Source organism: Xiphias gladius, chromosome 16, assembly GCF_016859285.1.
Source record: "Xiphias gladius isolate SHS-SW01 ecotype Sanya breed wild chromosome 16, ASM1685928v1, whole genome shotgun sequence".
Taxonomy (NCBI): Eukaryota; Metazoa; Chordata; class Actinopteri; order Istiophoriformes; family Xiphiidae; genus Xiphias; species Xiphias gladius.
In genome coordinates, this window is record NC_053415.1 from 308,737 (window position 1) to 333,666 (window position 24,930).

The 24,930-nt window shown below is 37.2% G+C and overlaps 1 protein-coding gene across 1 annotated transcript; it reads right to left on the minus strand.

The window, feature by feature from the left end:
* Positions 1–261: 261 nt before the first annotated feature.
* On the minus strand, positions 262–24,358 carry il10rb (interleukin 10 receptor, beta). Its single transcript, XM_040148536.1, has 8 exons — positions 24,140–24,358; positions 17,045–17,174; positions 15,586–15,776; positions 13,886–14,046; positions 7,235–7,388; positions 6,195–6,352; positions 5,653–5,825; positions 262–3,287 (listed from the first exon to the last, which is right to left on the minus strand). The coding sequence occupies exons 1-8, from the start codon at positions 24,192–24,194 to the stop codon at positions 3,059–3,061; spliced, it is 1,251 nt and encodes a 416-aa protein (XP_040004470.1). The 5' UTR covers positions 24,195–24,358; the 3' UTR covers positions 262–3,058.
* Positions 24,359–24,930: the final 572 nt, after the last annotated feature.

Genomic DNA, 24,930 nt, shown 5'->3' on the forward strand with positions numbered 1-24,930 from the left:
TTTGGACTGATGATTGAATAAAACTATTTATCTGAAATTAAGTCAGGCATTTTTCAAAAATTTCTGACATTTTATAAACAAAATGATTAATCAAGAACATAATTTGCAGCATAATTTGCAGATTAATCGATAATGAAGACAATCAATAGTACCAGTCCTTCTCAGGTTGTACAATGAACAGTCTAGCAATCAGCGTGTGTGTGTGTGAGGATCCACATGCAGTACAGTCACTCATTTTTACACCAAGGTTTGGTATTAGAGGTGATTTATTTCATTTTTATGATTGTCCATTAACATGGGTGCTGTAGATTCACCAGTATACTGCTTCACAAGAGGCTTATATACAATTTCAACTATCATTGCAACAAAGAGTGGTAAGATGTTGAGGCAATGCAGATTGGAAATTGTGCAACAAGAACGAACTTATTTCACACAATAAGTTTGCTAAGATTCCTTCTGTCATTGTTGAATGTGAAGTCACAGAATAAGTGATCTTGGACCGAGGTAAAACTTGAGAGAGATGAAAGCATACAGGGATAACTGTAACTGTACATAGAACTTAAAGTGTGCTGATTCAAGTTCTGTTACAAACAAGTTTCAAAACATAAATAAAAACAAACATTAAAGATGATCAGACATGGAAATAACAAGGCTCCAATCAAAATTCTGAAAAAAAAAATCTTTGATACAAAAAAATAAGGCCTGAGAACAAACAAAACGAAATGGCAACAAGATTCTGAGAGATTCATAAATGGAAGAATAAAACTGATTTTTCCTAAATTCTATATGAAGGCGACTGGACTGGCTTGAGAAGCATGTCCAGTTGCCTTACTTAGAAATACCATGACCAAATGACTGAGAATCTTCACATATTTAATGCTTGTGTTAAAATTACTGCAAGCTTTTCTCAGACACACGCACAAATATGACCACAAAAAAAGAAAACTTTTGCTTTCCTAATAGTGACTAATTCCTCTGGAATTATTTCATACTGAATGTCTTAGAAAAATGACAGGACAGATAAATTCTTATCTATGTCCTTTCAAACAACACAACTATTTAGAAGATGAAAGTGGAGAAATTTTAGCAAGTAGCTGTTCTGGATGGACTGGTGGATATTAATAGAAATATTTAGGTCAAACTATCCTGTTTAAAATGAATTTCTTTATTACAGTTCTTCTAAACAACATGAGACATTTTAGCAAAACGTTGAACAACAGAATCATTTTAAACATCACTGTCAGTAGGTCATACCCTTAACTGGCAATGACCAGCACTGCCTGAGACATACAGTATATTTACATGACTATATGTAGAAACTCTACGTTACATTTATGTCCTTTCCTCGCACTGACACCAACTATTCTCAGCTTGGACATGGTGCATACAATGGAGGCAGGTCTAAAGGAGTATAAACATAGAAAAAGCAAACAAGCAGGGTATGCTACCAATCTTATTCCTCACTTTTCTTCCATTCCATTTTACCTCTTCCATGTAACAGATTATTGATGGATCAAATTTTAATTTCTTGTTTGTATCTTTGATAACCTGTCAGGATGACATCCATGTTGACATTATTGGTATTTTCAGCTGTCAAACTCCAGTGGTGAAAGGTGTTGGTAAGACAGCTGTACACTGCAAGAGTGCAAAAGATCCATGTGCGTGTCTATGAGCCATGACGTGGGATTTTCAAAAAAAAGGAGCTAAATTATTCAAACATCTATACGCTACAAGTACATACTCCTACCTTTCGTCTCAATGCCACACAACAAAGCTGAGCACAGAAAAGTATCTCTAATTATATGTTCAAACTTGAAGCAACATTATCCACAGGTCAGACACCACAACCTTTTTGGCTGCCAGCCATTAGTCTGTTCAACAGTGTCCAGTCAGTTCCATACAGAGAAAAAGTATGGAGCAAAAATATTTTGATATGACAAAATTCTGACTGCAAGTAATTTTCAGAAAATCTTTATTCAATGTTTTACAATCCTGTAATCAATGTTCGTGGCAGAATTGTCTTTCTTGGCTCCAGGTTGTCACATGACTTGAACTTCCAAATGTTGCCACTACAGAAGAGGTCTTCACAAGTCCACTTAGTTCCCAGTAAACAAGCCCCAACACAGAACTAAGGTCTGGCTGGGTCCAAATTATATTGGGTCTAATCAGGCTATATAGGGTCCTGTTCTATTTAGTCTGTGTGTCAATATGTTGTACTCGTCACAGGAGAGAAATTTGTTTTTTGAGGCAGCAAGAGTGTTAACTGTGTCCAGTAAAATTACATGTGACCTAGCTCTTTTCAACACAGCTGCATATTAAAGTGTGACTCATCATGTCGTTGCCAGTGGTGCAGTACATTTTGGACCAGGTTTAATTATCCTCAGGTCTATATCAAATTGGGTCTGACTCTCTTCTCTGCAACTTCAACAGTGCTTTGAGAACAACTGATTAGGTAACAATTATTGTTACCTAATCAGCTACTTTTGTTGTCTCATTAAAGTAATGCGACAATAGAAGAGATAAAAAAAATACTATTTAACTCTCAAACCATTATTAATGCAGACTGTTACACATATATACTCTAATCCTTTCAGTCACAGATTAGAGCGACATGTCGACCATTCATAGTATGAATGCAGGGCTAAAACAATGGTTCTTGAAGATGTGGTGAAGGGAACACAACATATTTAAATCAGCACTAAAAGTATTTCCTGGTTGGTACCAAAATGTAGGTAACACAAGTATCCGGATCTTCATAAGTATTTTTAAAGAGAGATATGTCAGCACTGAAATGGTATGTCATCAGCATGACTCTACCCTTCGTTTTTGGAGTTTAGAAACGTTGAGTGACACCACAGCAGATCAGTTTTGTTCTTTGTGTGAGTATGTCACTCATGATCTTGTTTTTTCTAGTAGTTCTTTTTCCCTACTTTTTTCCTTGTTTCTTCTTGTTTCACAGTGACAGTTGGAGAAAAGGCACACTGTACATTTTCCACAAACCTCCATCTTCCTTAACATCGTTCTGGCTTCATGTCTCTGTATTTTCCCATGCATACCTTCAGACACACATGTTTACAATGCCGTCATCTCCGATCAGAGCTTGACTCTTGAGCCCTGGAGTAATTTCCTGCATCTTTACGTGCTCCGGGTCAAACGGGCCCTTCCAGAAGAGTTCAGCCCATGTGAAGGATTGACTGCTGTTGGGTTCCCGCAAGTTGGAACTGCCCCCTGTGGAGTAAACTCCTGAGTCTCCACTGCTGCTGCTGTCCTGACGACTGTGTCTGCCACTGGAAACATCAATGGGAGGGTGCATTTATTCATTTAATGATTTTTCTAGATAGTTGTATTATTTTTTAAGCTATATGCAGTTTTAAGTATTTGAATAGTGACAGATTTTTCGTAATTTTACCTGCGTATATTAGTGGGGCTGGAATTGGACAATTGACTGAACCAGTTTCATGGCCACTTATGGCCTCTTCCCTCATTATTTCATGTAAAAATTAAGCAGATAAAAAGGTCTGGAGTTGATTCCACGTGTTGAATTTGCATTTGGTAGCTGTTCATGGGACCTCTCAATATAGGGTCCAAAGAAGTGTTGACACAAATGAAGGAGGCCATCATTAGGCTGAAAAAACAATACAAACCTATCAGACAGATAGCAAAAACTTTAGGAGTGGCTGAATCAACAATTCGGTACATTCTTAAAAAGAAGGAATGCACTGACGAGCTCAGCAACAATAAATGTCCTAGAAGACCACGGAGGACAACTGAAGTGGATGTACGCAGAGTCTTTGGTTAAGAAAAACCCTTTCACAACATCTAGCCAGGTCAAGAACACAATCGGGTAGATAGGCTTATCATTGTCATCAATGTAAATACTGAGGGTTTACCACAAGGTTCAAACCACTGGTAACACTCAAGAACAAAGGCCAAATTAGATTAACAAGTAACTGCTAATGGCTCTGGAGAGGCATGGTTGAAGTCACACCAGCTACACTAGCAACAGGGGGCTGCAACCAGCTGTGCCCCTCAGTTGACCTTTCAGTTGACCATTCAGTTGAACAAATCCTTCAGCCTCCATATAGAAGAATAGATTATCCTTCAAACTGGGATTTAAAAGGGAATCCAACCTCACTTTTGGACCAACAGACCTGAGGATGGAATTAGCACACTTGAGTGTGGGCCTTAACAAATAACTTTACAGCCACTCAACAGCCACTACCCCTGGACATTTCAAAGCCCTCCCTCTTTCTGTTTGTCTCTCTCCTCTGCTCCTAAAATGCAATAATGTCACTACTTTATTACTTTTCTTATTCTTTGAACATTGACATTGACGTTTGTATTCTCGCTTAGATTACAGATTTCCTACACTTTATAGCTAAATTCTGCAAGTTGTATGTCCGTTAAACTCATGTACTAATATTTTGGTAACCATTAGAGATAAATATGTGATGTTTGGTCCCACTGTAATCACCTGGTATCAGAATGCCAGATTTTTATTCAGTGTAGTTATTGATAACAACATATGGTTACTCAGGAACTTTTCTCAACAGTAAGGAAATTAGGGATGTGACATCTGGCCTTTGTTACCTGTACTATAAAATGCCCATTCTTTCTCTATGCTGGCCTAACCAACTTCTACAGGAAGAAGTCTTCATCTCAACACCAGCAGCTGCATCATCGTCCTTCTCATTCCTGAGTCGGCCACACTGAATCAGCTGCTATCATACAGGTATACAAGTAACACCTCTTTTCTGCTAACCTGGTAAATTGAGATATTACAGTTGGCTTCTCTATCAAAACGTAATCCTACATTTAGCAGCTGATTCCAGTGACGTTAATATTTTGGTTTATACACCTCTTGCACATTTTCCCTGCTAAACTATGGAATTATATTCATCTGTTTATTCACTGTAGTGTCATTGTATGTGTACTTAGGGTTTTGGTTGTGTTATTGTTGTGTCGCTCTTTTTTAGTAATGTGTAGTAATAAATATTCTATGTCTACAGTCATTGCCTTTGTTTTTCCTTCACTTAGTTTTCAGACACTTTATGTAACTGATCTTTGTTGCATGTTCTACCCAAGTTCAGGTTAATTCTTTCCTAAAATTAATTGGTGCATTATAGACAGACACTCCTGACTGATCGCCAAGAGAAACAGTTTATTAGTTTTAATATGCTGACTTTAAAAATATCGCTGGTTGAATAATTAAAGTGGTTCCGTATGATAATTCTGATTAATGCCATATTTCCCCAAATTCATCTACTTTTCCCTAAATAATCCTTATATTTATTATTATATTGGTTTGTTCAGTTACTTTTGAGCCTCTGAAAATGAGGGAATATGTATAAAAATGCTCTAATTCCTAAATGGTTAATACAATATTTTGCATAAACCCCTTGAATCAAAGATGAAAGTCTACACTTCAATCACATCTTGACAGCTTCATTTCAAATCCATCGTGGTGGTGTACAGAGGCAAAATTACAAAAATGTAGTCACTCTCAAAATACTTATGTATTTAGCTGCAAGTATTAAAATAAAGCCTATAAATTTTAAAACCCATGAAAATGTAATTTATACATTCCTATTAAATGCTCTTTGTAAAAATGAATGGAACATATGAGCAGATGTAGCAGTGATTAATATCAACCTGCTGTCTGGCTCCAGTCCTGATGGAAGAACTGGCATGGCCTCAGGAGGAGGGTGGTGGATTTCCAGCACCACTGGCTCTGCACAGACAGTCACCTTATCACACAGCAGCTCTGATTCTGAATCCGGAGTGAGGAGGCGAGGAATGTCAGAGCCAGGAGAGTCACAAAGATACTGGAGGAAGGACCAAGGTAAGGTGGTGGAGAAAAGAGAGATTGATGAAATGCTCTGGTAGAACTGAGTATATAAACTTTAGTGGGATAAAGACTTACAATTTGTAACATTAAAATGCAAGGGATTGGGTCACTTGCAAACAATGGTGTGGATGTCAGCTGTTGTATCTATAGTTTAGCAATGTATTCTTTCACCAATATCATTTAATTTATCTGGCCAAAGCTATGTCAATAAAACCCAGGTTATTAAAATAAATGTATTTTCTGTTAAATATCAGAAATGTAAACATAAACTGGATTTGCTTGCTGTCTGCACACAGCCAAAGCTGTAATTAGGCAAGTGAAACTGTGGCATGCTGTGGCTGCATACCTCCTTGAAGTGTGTAGGCAGCTGGTTGGACGGGTACAATGTTGCTTTGAGGGTCTTGTAGCACCAAAAGGAGCTATAGAGTGAGAGTAACATGACCAGGAAGCAGATCACCAGAGAGCCCAGGAAGTACAGTAAAATCTGCCACCATGGAGTATCACCTGTTAAAAGTGGGTGAACACACAAGCAGAGACACATTTACATAAATTAGATCATACAGTATTTGAGTATAGTTGCATGCTGTATCTCTTATAACCATCATACACAGTCATATACAAACGTGGAGACAATGTGTGGCCTCTAAGCTCCCCCCTGCTACTACTAATGATAAGATAATTTCAAGCTGTTGGCAAGACAATGCACAGCTGTTATAAAGTTTCAACAATAACAAATCAGCTGACAGTCTACAGCATCCTTCTACTTTCTTGTAAAGTGCTGGTGAATTGTTTATCATATTCTGTAGTAAAGTGTACCCTTTTGTGTTATCCAGTTTTTATCCAGAAATCTTGTTCATACTGATTGGATTTCTACTTACACAGTTTGATGATCAACACAAAACTAAGCAAGACTCAGAACCAGACTTTCAGTTTTTACATTGCTTTGTTAGTTATGATTGTCTTCAACAAGCCTGTGTCTCATTGTGTTAGAAAGAAATTTTACAATTCATGGTTCATGATTTAAGGGCCTTGCTGAAAGGCTGAGTCCCATAGAAATATGTTGCAGGGTCTGTGGGAGAAATAAAATTCCTTTTAAGTGTTAAACACTAAGAACTTATTTAGTTACTTAAGTAACAGCCTGCACACCATCATTAGCTTCACGGCAGAAATTTGTAGAACAGTAATTTAGGATTATAGCAACATGGTTTGATTGCTAAAAGACAATAAATAATAACACTTTATTGTCATCCAGCACAATGTGGGTGTATACTATAGGGTGATTAAAGACTCAGCCCACCCTGCACGTACATCCTGAATCACTCAAGCTATCACCCTTTTAGGTAAAATGTAGATCTCAGCTCAGTGTGTGGCTCAGCTGTAAGTTACCTTCTGTCTGCATACACTGGGGTGAGGTGAAGCTGCTGCTCTTGTTGTAGAAATCGTAGCGTGACTGGATGCTCACACAATACCATGTCCAGGCCTTAAGGTTTGGCAAAGTAACCATGTTGGTACTGCTGCTTAACGTCTGGGGTCTTAATTCCTAAAGAACACATGGGAGAGGTGATTACAACTTTACAACTTAATTCCATTTAATTATAAACCAAGACACTACAGTTAAAACTAAAGTTTGGATCTATGATGGAATGTCTGTAAAGATGTGGTGGAAATTAAATATCAAATGAATTCTAAAGATTTCTTTTGGCAGATGACATTCAACCACAAAGATCAATATTGTTCACTATTTATGAATATTTCAATAATGAGCCTGGTGTACTAACTAATGTACTGATCTCTCATTTCTATGCTATTATTACAAAAAATTAAGATGGTGTGCAAGTCATTCTACTAAATGGCCAAATTTTATGCAGTAAACTTTAACCTTATGTATTTCTCTAACCCCAAACAATAAACTGATAAGGTATAATAACTGTCCTGGGCTCTCTGGGGTGTCCAATCACAAACAGAATTCATGTCTATAATCTATAATCTATAGATAGTCACTTTTTAACTGTGATGAATTAGAGTGACCACAGATGTATAGAAAGACAGACCTACAGGCACAATCTGCACTCCTTTAATATTATTATTAATGGCAGTTTACTGAGATTAATGCTTTGTGTTTTGAAAGCACATTTAACAGATGATCATATTTTAGGGACAATTGTCGTCGGGCTTGCAGACAAGGCAAGATGCACTAAAAGTATGTAAACAAGACTTTTGCAAAGCCCTTAAAGCAATAACGATTGACAAACAGATGTGGCTCAAAGGTCTGCAGTCAATTATACAATCTGCTGCCTGCAGTTTTAAATATTTACACTACATTGTAGGTTTTTATCTGATGCTCTTATTCAGAGTACATCACTTCATCTGCTGCTTTTATTAAATTTTAATAAACTGCATACAGTGTATTTGTATGATTGTACATTCATTTGATCTAAACCAAAGATGAAAGGTGGTACACTTTACTGAAATGTATATGAATAATTGCTGAATCATTGTTAAACTGTCTTTTGCAATAACTCATAAGGGACACTAACTTTTGACACCAGACTGTACAATCGTGAAGACTGCAGTGTCTCAGTGTCTGATGTATGCTTTTTGTAAACAGGAATTTGTTATTCTGAGAAAAGATCAACTATGACCTTGTCCTCGTTTTAGTTTGGTATAATAGACCGGTGGGCGAAGAAGTAGTTAAGCAGATTCTATGATGTTTCTCACATGCAGAATCTGTTTTCTGTGCACATAATTAATACATTCAAATCATACAATGGAGACTGACCAGACAGTTTGCTCTTTTTATTCATCACTAAGATTTGTGTTGCTGTGTAAAAGAGTGCCAGCACATGGTGAATCAATGTCTACACTGTGGTCAATGACTGTCATTGGCCTATTCTGGCAGTATTACCAAAAACAAAACTACAGTACCCCAACACTAAACAGATGGAAGTATTTCAAGACAAAAAGCTTCATGGCTGGTACATCAGGAACAAAAGGTCAACTCTCAGAGGGGATGACCAGGCCAGGCCAGATAAACTGAGACTCTCTGAATACCCATTTGTAGGATAATGACTCAAAAAAACAGTAAGGGATATCCTCCCATAATCATCAGTAATAATATCAATTTTATTTATTCAGTTTATTTATGTATTATCAGTTGAAACTAAATGACATCTACCACTGTCAATATTTCATGTCTTTACAATTCAGGTTTGAGTCTAAATCTAATCTAAATCTAAAATTAGCCATTTTAATAACACTGACATGTGGGGTTGTTGAGTGAGAAGAGTCACTGGTTTTGAAGGTGTTTTCCCCCATTCTGTATTTCCATTTCCAACAAGGGACTCTCCCTGATCATGTAAGAATCATATATAGACTTGGTTGAAATGACTGGCACCCCAGAATTTTAAGTAGAGAATTTAGAATATTTTCAGAAATAAATGCAAATTAACCAATAGTATATAATGAGAATATATAATAAAACGTCTAAAGTTACTGTATAAAAAAAAACATCATGTGAAATATAAAACAGACCTAAAATATACACCTGAAACAATTATTGGCCCCCTTTTGATTCATTTAAATTAGTTCCTCAAAACAAAATAAAAACAAGATTCACTTGTGCTCAATTTTCAGGGTTCACATGACCTGTCATGTCAACCCTTTCATTGCATAAAAAGGAGCTGATTGTTTCCTGTTTCTTTTTCACAATTGCACTCTCAGACAGCTCTCTTCTTCATCAGAAATGCTATTATCAAAAAAACATAATTCCGAAGACTACAAGGCAATCCCCAAAGACCTTGAAATCCCTGTTTCAACTGTTTTGTAATGTTATCAAGTTGCTTCACAGTCATAAAACTGTTAAGACGCTTCAAGGACATGTTGCTGAGAAGAACCTCAATGAGGGAAGTCTGCGAAGGTTAATGCGGATTGTGGAAAAAACACCACACAAGACATCTAAAGAGGTTCAGGCCGACCACTCCAGCAATCTGGATTGGTGGTTTCAGCCTGTACCATATGCCACACACTAAACCAAGTAGGGATCCATAGGTGAAGGCCATGTAAGACACCACTATTGCAGGAAAGGCAGAAAAAGGCAAGACAAATATTTGAAAAAACCTTCATAGAAAAACCATAGTCTCTCTGGGATAATGTTGTATGACAGATGAAACCAAAGTAGAGCTCTTGGGGAATCCAATGCATCAGTTTTTTTTATAGGCAACGAAATGAAGCCCATAAGGAAAAGAACACCCTACCTACAGTAAAACATGATGGAGGTTCTATCATGCTGTGGGACTGCTTTGCTGCCTCTGGTACTGGAGGCACTGAATGTATCAAAGGAATGATGAACTCAGAAGATTACCAAGGCATTTTAGAGTGAAATGTGTTACCTGGTGTCAGAAAACTAGGTTTGAGGCGACGGTCTTGGGTCTTTCAGCAGGAACACTCAGGGGGTCACTCAGCAGAAGGGTGGTTAAAAAGGAAAAGATGGACTGTTTTAAACTGACCAGCTGCGAGTCCTGACATAAATCCCATTGAAAACCTTTAGAGAGAGCTGAAATCACCCATTGCAAAACGGACTCCTGCGAACTCAGAAGAGCTTGAATGCATGGCAATGGAAGAGTGGCAGAAACTACCAGCAGACAGGTGCAAGAAACGTCTAGATGGCTCCAAGAAGTAGTTTAGAGACTGTCACTGTTGCCAAAGGTTCTGCAACTAAATATTAGTGAAGGGTGCCAATAATTGTGTCTGGGGTAGATTTTGTGTTTACATTTTAATATTTCACTATTATGCAAGTTTTGTATTTTTATTTTCTTTTATTCAGTAACCTAGGACATTTTATTAAAATATTTTGATTATACAAAATGTGTTAATTAGCAATTATTTCTGAAGATATTCTAAATTCTGTACTTAAAATTCAGGGGTGCCAAGAATTTCTACCACGACTGTAGGTTTACGTTATGGCCACCAGTTTTAATTATTTCTACTGTGTTTCTGAGAAATCAGCTTTTGTCTGTCATTTTGGTATGGCAGATCAGTCTAAATCCAATGATACCCATGATCCTCAGAAACTGTTGCTCTGGAGATGAAGCCAGTCAGAGGTGCCATTTGGAACAGTAAGGAATTCAAGACACTTTACTTTGTTGTTGCAGACTGACCCAGAATTTAAAAGTGGAAGAACTGATAAAAAAACTGTTGTGTTTTCAGTTATCTCATCACTGTAATCTTTAGCTCTTGCCTGCCGTTGGCAGCTAAAGTGAAAGAATTTTAAGCACTGTGATTGGATTTTTCTTTCTGAAATGCACCTTGGAAGTCGTAATTAACTTCCCCCAGAAAACTTTTATGTATACATATAATATATATGACTTCAACTTTTAATCAAAGAAACAGATATTTTGTAACACAGCTCTTAATCATTTGGACTAATGATTGAGCTGGGAGAGTTTTTTGCCAATCCAAGCCGTAGAAGCTGTCCAACATGCTGAATCTTCTGTGGGAAAAATGAATGGGACTTTTAGTTCCAGAGTCAGGGGCGTCTGATATAGCTGCTCCCACTTTCCAACCCTATTAACGTCTGACTTTTGACCTGCCACCCCACTAAAGGGCTGTCAGTGTTCAAGCTCAGCTACAGAGCAGCAACCCTGGAGCTGGAGCCTCTAGCCAATAATAACCTCTAATCCCATAGAACGGACACATTTAAGAAAATCGAGTCATGGCATTCAGAACCAGACCCAGTAAAAATACATAGCTAGTAAGTCCCATATCCCTTGATGAACTATTCTGTTGCACTATGCTACATGCAAAATATATTTCCAAAAAAACCTTTTTTCAATATCTATACTGATTTTATAAATTCCCCCTCTTTTCTATTCTTGTAAAACTTCAAACATTTTTGATGACTCATCCTTTGCTTGAGGGCACATGTGTATGCATTTAAGTAATCAAATGTGATTTGGGATGACCAGCTAATCCCATTTAAGCTTGTGGCTCATAGTAGCCAGCAGAACAATATCATGGGTAGGAGGTGTGTGTTTGGATATCAGTGAGTAAAACCTTACATTTGAAATGAATGTAGGAGAGGTCTTATTTATTCACTTCTGCCTCATCCTCTCTCACGGGTTGACCCATAAATCCATAGGTAAGATCACTAGAAAATATTACAGGTTCGGGTGGGTTGGGTCAAAAAGTGACAGCAGCGTTCTGGCTAAATTATAAATAAATTACATAAATATTGCGTGCAGTAGTTGTCGCGTTATAGGCTAGGCTGTGATTACTAGTCCACCTTTTTTTCTCTCTCTCTCTCTCTCTCAAACACTCACGCACTATAATATACTATATCTATAATATTCTCAATAACATTCTCTAAACTACAGTCATGGTGAAAGTTATTGGCACCAATGAAATTCAAGTACATAATTCAGAATATATTCAGAAATAAATGCTAATTAATGAATTTTGTATAACCAGAATATTATAATAAAATGTGCAAGGTTACTGAACAAAACAAAAAAGAAAAACAAAACTTGCATAACAGGGAAATAATACAAAGACAAAACCTACCCCAGACACATTTATTGGCACCCTTCACTAATATTAAAAAGAATCTTTGGAAACAAAGACAGCCTTTAAACTATTTCTTGCAGCCATCTAGAAGCTTCTTGCATCTGTCTGCTGGTAGTTTTTGCCATTCTGGCATTGCTATGCATTCAATGTCTTTTAGGTTGGCAAGAGTCCTGTTTGCAATGGCAAAATTCAGCTCTCTCAAAAGGTTTTCAATAAGATTTAGGTCAGGACTCATTGCTAGCCAGTTTAAAACAGTCCATATTTTCCTTTTCAAACATTCCTTTTTGATGCTGGGTGTATGTTTTGGCAATTGTTCGGCTGAAAGACCCAAGACCTGCCCCGCAGACCTAGTTTTCTGGGTGGGTGCTGGAATTAAAAAACCCTGACCTACGCATCAGTACTCCGTAATGCAGTGATTCTGCAGTAACTTGGTAAGCCATGCCCACTTTTTATGATGCAATCAAATCCTGCTAAATTATTCCATGCACATTCTTTTTGACTCTGAAAAATGTCAAATTTAAAGGCCCTAAATCACTGAGCCTTTAATAATAATAATCGGTAATTTTTAAAAAATTAAGCAATTTGAGACCAAAACTTCCTATTAAAATATGGTTATAAAAAATCTCTTAAAGCAGAGTTGGATAGAATTTAAACAATGCAGACATTTACATTTATACTTTAACATTTATATTTCTATAAATCCACTTCCAATTAAAAAAAAAAAAATTTTACTGTTTGTTTTTTTTTTTAATCTTTAGTGTGCAATGCACACAATGCATTCTCAATGCACATTATCTGACATACTCTTCAGATCTGTGCCAGCTCTGGGTTATTTTAGCACACACTAATAACCTACTTCCTTGACAAAACCAGTTTTAAGACAGAAAACAGCTGGCAGGAAATCATGGCACCAGACAAAAACTCACGCACTTTTTCTCATGTGAGATTGTCAGGTCTTGTAGAACCGAGAAAGGAAACGCATCTGCTGAGCGTATAAGGCACAAGTCAAAACCAATAAACCAACATTCCACTGAACATGCATAACAAAAACAAAGAAACCAGATGCTCTACTAACAGGGCTGATTATGAGTGACTGACTTGTTTATGTCGCTGCTACACTCTCAGGCGTGTCACCAGGTGTGTTTAGTGACTGAGCAGAAAATGGAAAGTGTGAACAGGAGAAAATGTTAGGTGTTTTCTTCTGCTCTCACATGTCTGTGACCATCTGTCTTGCTCTTTCTGAATACAATATCTGTATGACAGGTATTACATTACAAACAACTTCTAACACAAACAACAACAGGGGAGTTTATGTCAAAGAAAAATGCAATAAAAAGGCTGTTCAAGCACACAAGTTGAGGTTGTGGGAAATTTTAATATCGATTTTTTTAATTTAGACTTATGCATTACAAAATTTATTTAAGTGCAATATTGTACACACAGGTCTCGTGTTTATCAGAGGGATGAGTTCCATACCTGTGTGTCTGCAGAGCGCTCCCAGTAGAGGATGTGGTAGTACATATTAGGAAGATTGTCCTTCATGGAGCTGTTGGTGCTGGTCAGAGGGTCAGAGATGAAAACATCAAGGTCACTTCCAGCAGGAGCAAGGTCCACTTCAGCTGGAGGACCCACAGCAGCTGGCAGGAGCAGGACAGAGACAAGACACGAGATCCAGGGGTGGCTAGATTAAGGTTTGTTCTGGTGCTGACATACTTTCCTCAAAAGCACAAACCAAGTATTTAATAATTCTTAAATAAATAACTACATGATTAAAACAAAAAAGGTACCTCTAATAATAAATTTTAACTACAGAAATGTATGTTAACAATAAAAAAAATTATAACTGAAGCAAATATTTGGTAATCAATTAGTTGATCAACAAAAATTAACTGACAACAACGTTGATAATTGAGTTATCATTTATCAGTTATCAAGTCTTTTTTCAAGCTAAAATAATAGACAACTATCTTTCGTTTTCAGACTGTTGGTCAGATATAGTAAGACATTTAAAAAGTCACCTTGGACTCTTGGACAAAACAAATAATTTAAAATAAAATAGATCAAATCAATTGACTAAAAAAAAAATAGCTGCAAATCAAGACAGCAGAGGGTCATATATCATCTATATGTGTGAGGCATGTGGGGAAACAATTCAAACTAGAAGATGAAATTTTGGGATTGCTGGCTTCTGGAAAAGCTGACGCCAAACTGTGTTGCTGGCTGGAAGAAGCAATTGAAGTAATATTAAGTGTTAGAAATGTATGAAAACAGATAAAGAATGAACCGTAGTGTAAGCAGTAAAAAAAGTTCAAAAGAGGGTCATATTGTACAACTGACCTAAATTACCACGAGAAGGACTGAACTGCAACTAAACTGCCATTCAACTAAAAAGAAAAGAAAAGAAAAAAGACAAAGGCAAAGCCAAGCTAAATAGCTGGAAAATCTTGTAAGGAGTGGAAGCTAACTCCATTTAAGTCTTAACTTTGCCTTTAAGTGTTTAAAGTTTGCATGAAATTTCTACGAAAATGTAAGAATGTCCATCAGCTGTGTATAGCCAGCCCCAGTTAAGGTTGCCTTGGTGAAGGTACCAGTGTCTTTCTTACTGAGTGAGACAAAGAATTTAGTGCACACATTTGTGCAATTTTGTGTTCCTGGTGTCAAAAATGTGGAAAAAAAGGGTTGTTTCTGTTTTTCTCAGAAAATTCTGTTGCTAAATAGTATTGCAGTCTATGAGGCAGTTGGATGGTGGTAATTCCACTTCATGTAAGTCACTGGTAGTCACATTGTCTGAGAGCAAATATTTGTCTACATTTTAATGCCTCATTAATCCGTATGTACTGAGACTGCCCAAGATTTAACGTGAACCGGCAGATAACAGCCGTTTGGTTGGAGATTGCCCCTTTACCTGCATTTTTAGCACTTTCCATGACAAGCGTAACTCTTGACAGTGATTTTGATTGTTTGTTCAGTTCCTCTTCTATTTTCTCTGTCTGCCAAAATGTGTTTGTCTTGTTTTTGATGGTTTGTGGTGCACCATCTGAGATCACATTCTGCCATAAGCTAATGAATAAAATGCCTTCCTGCCTTCCTTTAAACGTCCTGCACATTTAGAGTGACTCGTACTCTCCCTCGTCCCACTCTCCTTTCACTCGTTTCATTTTATCCCTCTCTCTCACCATCTTTATCAGGGCAGAATTCCAACAACACCCAAATGGAGTGACGCCCATTCACGTTGGCTCGTACACGAAGCATGTAGATGCCCAAGTAGTGCAATTCGAATGCAGTGAGGTCACATGACCTGTGTGATGTCTCCTCACATGCTGTGGACCAGTCTGGGTTCCTTCTCTTGGACTTCAGCTTGTACTTCCTGGGGGAATGAGAGAAAAATTAAAATATGAGGCATTAATCATGGTAAATTAAAATATAGTTTGTCTTGAAGTAAACATCTTTAATTTAAAAACTAGAAAGAAGTATAAAATGATAACTCATGACTTGGTAGAAACTGATCTAAATTTGCATTTTTTTTTTTTACCTTTTCATTCTGAAACATTGCACTAAAGAGACGTCTCATCGGTTCATCAGATTTGAACACATTTTGCAATTTTATGTACACACATACATACACACACACACACAAACATATATACACACACACACATACACTTACACACATATACACACACACACACACACACACACAAATATATACACACACACACGCACATATATACACACACACACGCACATATATACACACACACACACACACGCACACACACACACACACACACACACGCACACACACACATACATACATACACACATACATGTTGTATACACACATACATACACACATACATGTTGTATACACACATACATACACACATACATGTTGTATACACACATACACATAAACACACACACACACACACACACACACACACACACAGAGTTAGGTCCGTAAGTATTCGGACAGAGATAATTTCCATAATTTTTCCTCTTTCCACCTCCAACGAAATGAAGCCATAAAGCTGTGATTGAAGTGTAGATTTTAACGTCAACCTTAATTCAACTGACGTAACGAAAATATTGCATTAACTCTTCAAGGAATTACAGCCATTTTTATATACAGGTCCTCATTTTCCGAGGCTCAAAAGTAATTGGACAAACCAACATAATTATAAATGTAAGAAATTTTTTTTAATACTTGTACTTGGATGAAAATCCTTGCAGTCAATGACTGCGTAAAGTCTGGAACCCTGCTATCTGTCTCTTTTATCTGCTTAATTTGAAATGAAATAACGAGGGAACAGGCCGCACCTGGCCAATAAACGGATTGTTAGTCAACAATCCTATTACTTTTGAGCCTCTAAAAATGAGGGACTAAGCATAAAAATGGCTGTAACTCCTAAATGGTTAATGTGATATTTTTGTTAAACCCCATGAATTAAAGATTAAAGTCTACATTTCAATCACACTGACGGCTTCACTTCAAATCTATTGTGGTGCGGTGCAGAGGGAAAATTACAAAAATTTTGTCACAGTCCAAATACTTATGCACCTAACTGTACACACACACACACACACACACACACACACACACACACACACAGAAAGTGTGTTAGTGATACTTACCCGACATATTGTGTGGTGAAGGTGACAGCGTGACTATCTGCAGGATTCTGGTCCCAGTCCCAGCTCAGTGTGTAATTGGTGTTCATGGTGATCATTATCACATCCTGTGGTGGTGCCAACTCCTCTCCGACTGAAATAAACAAGAGTAAACTCACATGACAACACAGTCTATGCTAACTGGTGAAGAAGTTGTTACAGCAATTCCTGTTAAAGAGAAGAATTTAAATATTTACAGATTAGTCAATTCATTGACAAATCAAATACATAAAATTAAAAAGCAACAATTGTGATAACTGACTAATCCTTCAAAATATTTTTCAAGCACAGCTCCATAGATTTTCTGGTTCCAGTTTGTAAAATGGGAATATTTTCTGCTTTTGCGTGTCATAGTAAATTGACTATAAATTAAATTGACTATAAATTGGTAACTGAGTATATACAGTTTAATTTTTTAAAGGCCCTGTAATAGTTTTTAGTAAAAGTTTTTAGTAAACATTACTCATTGATACACACACAATACTCATGTGTCGCTGACAATTAGAAAAATATAGTTTATCACCAGACATATCCCTTAACAAGTTCATATGTTAGATGTTGTTAAATTAACGGCTGCAGGAGGAGCACAAATGCAAACACAACGTAGGTGTCAGTGTGAAACTTTGACAAAAAAGTTACACACAAAAGACAAATTTTGCAAATGGGGTGGCAGTCCTTTGATTCTCAGAATTTAGTGAATGCAATTATTACCCAAAAGAAACAGATAAACACAGAAAGGATTCATAAACAAGCACATCACTTTTTATAATGCCAATCTGAAATATTGAAAGAAGAACAAAATAGTGTGAATATTGTCTTTGGGTAATATTTGATGGGACTTAAGCAATGATAAAAAAATTTTTAATTATGTATAATTTTGGCTGTTTAGAAACTCAGACATCCAAGTGCAGAATAAGAAATTTCACCGTCAGCACCGCTTGTAGATTGAAAAAGGGGAGAAACTGTGTTTAAAAAAAACAACAACAAAAAACAACAAAAACGATGAAAGACGTTTTGGTCTCCTGCATGACTGCCCCAGCACAGAATGCATGACAAAAACAGGAAATATTCCAGCGAGGGATAAAGGGAGTTTTGGTGAGGACGGCGGCTCCTCTCAGTACTGCCTCTGTCTGTGTGTGTGTGTTTGTACACAATATTTTCCTAACTGACTAAAGTACCTTTCATTCCTTTTCTTGTGCAGTTCTTTTTTTCTGTCCATCACATTACCATGCATAGCCCTCATCTCCCTCGGGCTTGGACCCCTATTAATGCAGTTACTTTTTTATGTCAACCCAGTCACTCTGACTAAAATGACCAATTCTTTATTGATTCCCGTAATGATTTCTGATCAATTTTCCGTGTGGAGAAAATCAGGCCTACACAAGTTTGCAGTGTCAACACACCAGTTTCTTTTTATTTCTGAGTCTGTCGTCATCTAAAATGGCTGGAATATTTGTATTTGCCTGCATTCTGCTAATGTCATTGTAACCTAGGATATTTACCTTTAGTAATGTGCTGGATTGGGAAGCAGTGGCACTCATGCACAGTGTCAAATACATGGCATTCCAGGAATCTAAGCCCATGTTGTGTAGAAAAAAGTAGTTCCAGCATATCGCTGGTGTTTCCACCCCTACTAAAAAAAATTACCATCTTATAGACTTTACAATTAATACTGCCGTCATCTTTCTTCGTAAAATAAACATCCAGTGCTTCCACTACAATCCACCCTCCTTTTAAACAGTTTTCTCCATCTTTCGATCTAAGAATAAGCAGACCTATACAAAACAGAATGAGGTATAAACAAACAATACTTAAATAAAATATTTTCTATAGAATCTTAAAATACGTGAATATTAACATCAAAATAAATAAGAAATTGTAGAAAATATCAAAATATAACACTGAGCGTTGGCTCTGTTCAGAGCCTTGTAATCAGTCCAGGCTATGGCTGCAGCTTTATAATTAATTTTATCACCTGTATCAGGCCCATTTAAACTGGCTTCCCAAATTTCGTTTTATACATTTTCAAGTATAAAATTTAATTTATACCTATGGCTTGGCTAAATACTTGATGGTTACCTTATAGGCGTGATGCCACTCCTTATAGGCACTTTCTGGACTGGCCTCCACAGAGATTATTTATTCCGAGCAACAGTTTATAAACACCATGGCTGCTGGCGTTTATCAAACGTAAAAATAGTTGTATTTCACTCTCACTTTGTTCAGGCACAAAGTCACAGAACACAGCCCTTGAAATGGCTGGCAAGCAAACAAGACACAAACAAGAGATGCACTGCCCAGTGAGGTTAGCGAGACAGAGGGGAAGGCATGGCCCTTGTATAATCTGCGGGGCCTTATGCAATTGGGTAGTGAGTGTATAGGTTCGGCCGGTTGTCAACGTCAGAAAGACATGCCAACATCGATGAAAGGGACTGTTAAGCTTGAATGTATACCATTCCGATGGTTCGGAAAATTTTGGAATTGGTTCTCGATTCCCATCCCTGACTCCGACAAACTTCGTCCACTAGCTGTCTGTCATTAAACCTCAACGACTACTGAGCTAGCTTGTCTCAAACAAGGTAGCTTGTGATGTAATTTGTTTGATGTGAGGTAATCATCTAGATCACTTTGCTAGGGCAAGACCTACCAAAGTGATAGTGTTTTCGAACAGCAAAGAAAAAAAAAAAACCTCACTGTGTGTAAATAGGTCAGACACCGGCGTTCTTAGTGCATATTATTAACCAGCCAACGGTTCCTTTTTTGTTGTTTGGCAAACTCACAAAGCTAAGGGAATTTGCCAGCCACAGTTGTCTTTATACCTGGTGAAATGACAAAAAAACTACTGACTGCTCAGCCTGATGTTCCATACATGGGTATACGCAGACACATTACACAAAGTCAGAGACAAGTCCTGGGGCAAAAGGGGCAAATTTGCACAAATTAACTGAAATGAAGATATAATACACGTCTGTCTGATACCCCCAGTTTTGCAAATGGCGGTGGCATTAAAAGAGGTTCTGGTCGTACTGATGCCAAAAGGTTACTAAAAACTCAGAATATTTTACTTCACTTATCAATCTTTGACTGTGAGAAACAGAATTAGAATATTCTCAAAAACTCAGTCTAAATAAAAAGTCTCCTTTGCCCCTGCAGATATGGATTCCATAGAGTGTCACTGGACCTCAGGTTATCAAGGTCCGACAAACCATAAGTGAAACTGCATTTATGAATCACACAATGAAACAGAAGCCCAGTCAAACTGAAATTAACAATTACTTGGCATAAGATCAACCAGATGACATGGGGAAAGTTGCAGCATATGAGTTTAACAGCTCTTTATTTAATCAGGTCAGACATATAACCAGAATAGTTTAATCACCCACAAGATATTGAATTTATTATAAAATCTGATTACAATGTCGCTGAATTGCCCCTTAAGCTTTCTAAATATCACTAACAGGTTTTACCGTTTTGGAAATTATATTACAATCACAACTTCACACCTCATGATACACCACTATGGAACAACAGATAGATACCTCAAAAGAGAAAATCCCTGTTTAGGACCTTGATGGACAGTAATATTTGGTGTGTAATGGACCTATTAGATGCAAATGGGGATGTATTACCTTACAATGTTCTTTGTGTAAATATGACTTTGATTGCAACCTTAAAGAATTTAAATCTCTTATCAATGCAATACCCAATATAATCCTTATCCTAGCAAAAAATATATCATTGTACTTTCAGTCTCCATCTCATCTCCCCATCCTTTTTATAAAATTCAAATAGAATTCAGTTTCTTGATAAAAGCTGCTTGAACAGATTCACAAGGTCTATTTGAACCAAGAATTTACACCCTGCTCAGTCTTGTAGAAATAATATTGATGAATAACAGTATACAAACTGAAAAGAAAGTTCTTCAAATACCCAGTTCCACCTACAACAAACTACAATGTTCACTACAATGTAATGAACAATTTCAACTCTTCCAGTGAATTTTTAAGATTAAGATTTGGCTTTGACAGCAATGAATGTGTTTTCTGTAACAGGTGATATTGAAACAACAGATCCTCTCTTTATTGCCTGCTATTGATCATAATGGTTTTATTTTTGGTGTTTTATTAAAAGGACACAAAGTTGAACCTAATGGTCAATGTTTTGCTCATTTTAGCCAGATACTTTATTCATAAGGCTGAATTTATAAAGAGGCCACCCATCTTTACTTGCTACTATAATGTAATTCGACAATACTAATAAGTCCCTGAAATTACTGAAATCCAAATGCGCCAAAGATTCCTATATTAGAAAACGATATCACCAACGAAATGTCTTGGAAAACTAAATGGATCACTTAGTCAATCTGTAATTTCTTTAATGTTCAGTCTACGTACTTTATCCTTAGTTTTTTTTTATACTATATTCTATTGACTCTGTTTAAATGTTTTAAATGTTTTTGGCCACACAACTGTATGAGTTGCATGCGCTGCAGTGACTGAGTGGGGAATAGAGGCTTCTCTGTTTTTACACTGTGTTCAGACTCAGAGATAATACAATTGTTGTGTTGATGCTGAAAACCTGTGTAGGCCTTCTACCCCCCCCCCCGAAAACTGATCAGGAATTTTGAAGGGAATTGAAGAATTGGACTGATAAGCAGAATCTTATCAATTCCCATCCCTATTTTTAACTGTTGCAGCTTAACAGGTGATTCTTTGCACAGTCTGGTTTTGTAGTAAAGACAGCAGGAATGGAAATAATTCCTCTGTGGCAGCAAAACACACTACATAAGCCCTCATAAACTCCTGCAGGTTAACCTGAGCTAATGAAATACTTTTTCAGGCTGACTGGCCCTGAAAGACACACTATAAAAAAGACCTGACACTTGCTATCCAAGCAACAATAAGGCTACAAACAATCAATAATGCAACACTCTTTGTAGGAGCCAGTGTTACTGTGGTACTTTCTCCATTCAAAAAGGATGTTGTGAACACAAAATTGTGTAGTCCTCTAATTGAAGACATCCCCACTTTTTCCTTAAAACCTTGAATCTTAAAAAAAAAAAAAAAGGTACACAGGTACATACTGTAACCACAATGTGTCTGAAACAACTTGGTTTCAAACATAGCATAAAACAACAATAAAAGCTGTATATTCTTCTATCTGCATGCCTTTGTCTATTCAAAATTGTTTGTTTTGTATTAGATACATCCTGGAAGAGATAAAAAAAAGTGCCTCTGTTTAGCTAACTCCCACCCCTCTTCAAAACACAAAATCATACATCATATCACTCCCACTTAATTGGGAGTGGAAGAGCTCAGGAAGAGCTCAGCCAGAGATTTAAACTCCGTACAAAAAAGGAGAAGAAAGCCTTGGATGAGTCATGACTATCACAGGAGGCTGAATAGAGGAAATGAAAACAAGCTCCAAAACATGCCTCTCTTTTCAAATCACATTTTCTCATGAACTAAAAGAAATCGGGTTTTAAAACAGGGTAGCTCTTACCAAATCAAACTCACTTTTAAGGTTACTGACCTTTACCCTACAGTAGACTGAACAGCCTTGTTTATTTGCATATGTTGGGAAAAGATTTGATTCAACCAACAACATAAAATTTAAGGCCCCAAATTTATTTTGTTATCATGTCGTAGCAGCCAGAGGGCCAGGCTCTGCCAAATGCACATCTGCTTGGAAATGTTGGTAACGTGTTTATCAGTATAAATGAGGAACAAAGTTACAGTCTAGGCAGAAGCTATTATTAACTGACCACAGAGGCAAAATTTCACCAGCCCAGGGGTTTCTTGGAGGTACAGGACTGTCAGATGATTGCTGGTTAACTGCTAGAGCAGCTGGATGTTATGAACAAAAATCCACGATTCTAGCTTGACGCCTTGGTAAAATTCTGTTTGCAAACGTAACCTTTATCCAGACATATCCAGATGATTGTTTCTGAGTTGGACTGAAACCTAGCATTAACAAATAATAGCTGGTGTCAGAAAGATCAAATTTTGTTTCCACAGTAAATATGCAAATGAATGTGCGTATCACTTAGGAATCCATATCATATCATACTGCATTCTGGGTATTTCAGGACCACTTCACAACTGATTTCATTAATTAAAAATATTCATAAAATAATCACTTACCCAGAAAAACTGACTGATGGATGGATTGAAACATGCCAGGGAACAGTTTCTGTAACTACACTGTTACAACTACAAAGTGAAAATACAATGCGGTATTAACATTTAGTTCTACACTTGTGCTAATAAAATGATTATTTGGATTACTGTCGTTTCTTAGTACTTGAACACCTTTCAGAACAGGGGATTACTTTAATCTACTTTCTTCTCATATCAACTGCAGTCCAGTTAATGACATATACAATTATTTTTTTCAAGTGTACTGTTTGTGTGAACATGCTTTTACACCTCATAATGTCTACACTATACAATTTTAAAACTTTGTCTATTTTTACGCATGCTCTATCTTATTTGATAAGAGACGCAAAATTAGACTTCATCACACGAGAGTAAGTACTTTCGGTTTCTCTGAGCATATCAGCCAACGAAATGTCACAATTTGAACATTTGTATGTTTTGTGCGTGTCTCGTGAGCTACATTGTTTGGGCCTGAATGTTAGCAGACCTTGCCACTAATTGTGAGCTTGTGTTGTGCTTTAGATAAAACCGCAATAATAACAACACTGTGTGTTTTCCTCCTCATAAAAGACAAAGCTAAATATTGAGGCCCGAGTGGGATTTTGCAGTCAAAATGTCAAGCTGCCTTACCAGGTATTAAGCAAATGTAGACGTATTAACATGAAGCAGTTACATATCCATTACTGTGCGGATAGCTAATACTAATAAATGCGTCTGACGCTTGATTTCGACGAACACAACAGGCAAATGCGTCACTAACTTACCTCTGAGTATAAAAGGGGTCAGGGTGAGGGCTAACCGTTAGCGTAATAGTTAGTACTTACAGTGTGTGCCTTCTTTAGAAAAATGGACCAAACACAAACAGGCTAACGTTAGCATGCTAGCCAGCAAAATAACTTACCAACGCAGTTTCGGTGGCACCAAAAGAGAAAGCAAACATAGAAAGCTGCGGACATGGTTGTTGTTTCGCGATGTACTGACAGCTAACCTTTCCACCTGAACTTTTTCATGTGCTCAGTGTCTTTGCTAAACTGGTCTCAATTCGGGCTCAATGGGTGGTGGTGGTGGTGGTGGTGCTGGTGGTGGTGGTGGTGGTGGTGGTGGTGCTGCTGGTGCTGCTTCTTCTTCTTCTGCTGCTGCTTCTTCTTCTTCTTCTTCTTCTTCTTCTTCTTCTTCTTCTTCTTCTTCTTCGGGTTTAAATGGCAGCTTGCATCCCAAATGTTGCACTACCGCCATCTTCTGGACTAAGTAACCCCTTATATCGTCCAATATGTTAGATTTTCTTCATCAGTACCTCATGTCATTAGGAGGCTGACCAAGCATCTTCTGCCTTGTCCCCTATCACCATACTCAAGTATACTCTTTACTCCTGCTCCTATTAGCCCTAATCGTTTCATTTCTTCCATCATGTCCTTTCTCTCTGCTGCATATTTCTTGCAATTAATAAGTAAGTACATGCTCTAGAGTTTCTGATACCTGGCAATGATCACAAAACCAGCTGGATGCTCCCCTATCATTTGAAGTGTACCGTTCAAATTACTGTATTCTATTCTTAACGTACTCATGATTGTCTCTCTCTTTTCTATTTCCTTTCCTACTTGTCACAATACAGACACTATTTTGAATGGAATGTACAGGTCATCTTCTTGTCTCCCAATCTCAGTGCTGCTGCCACTCTTTATTAATTTCTTC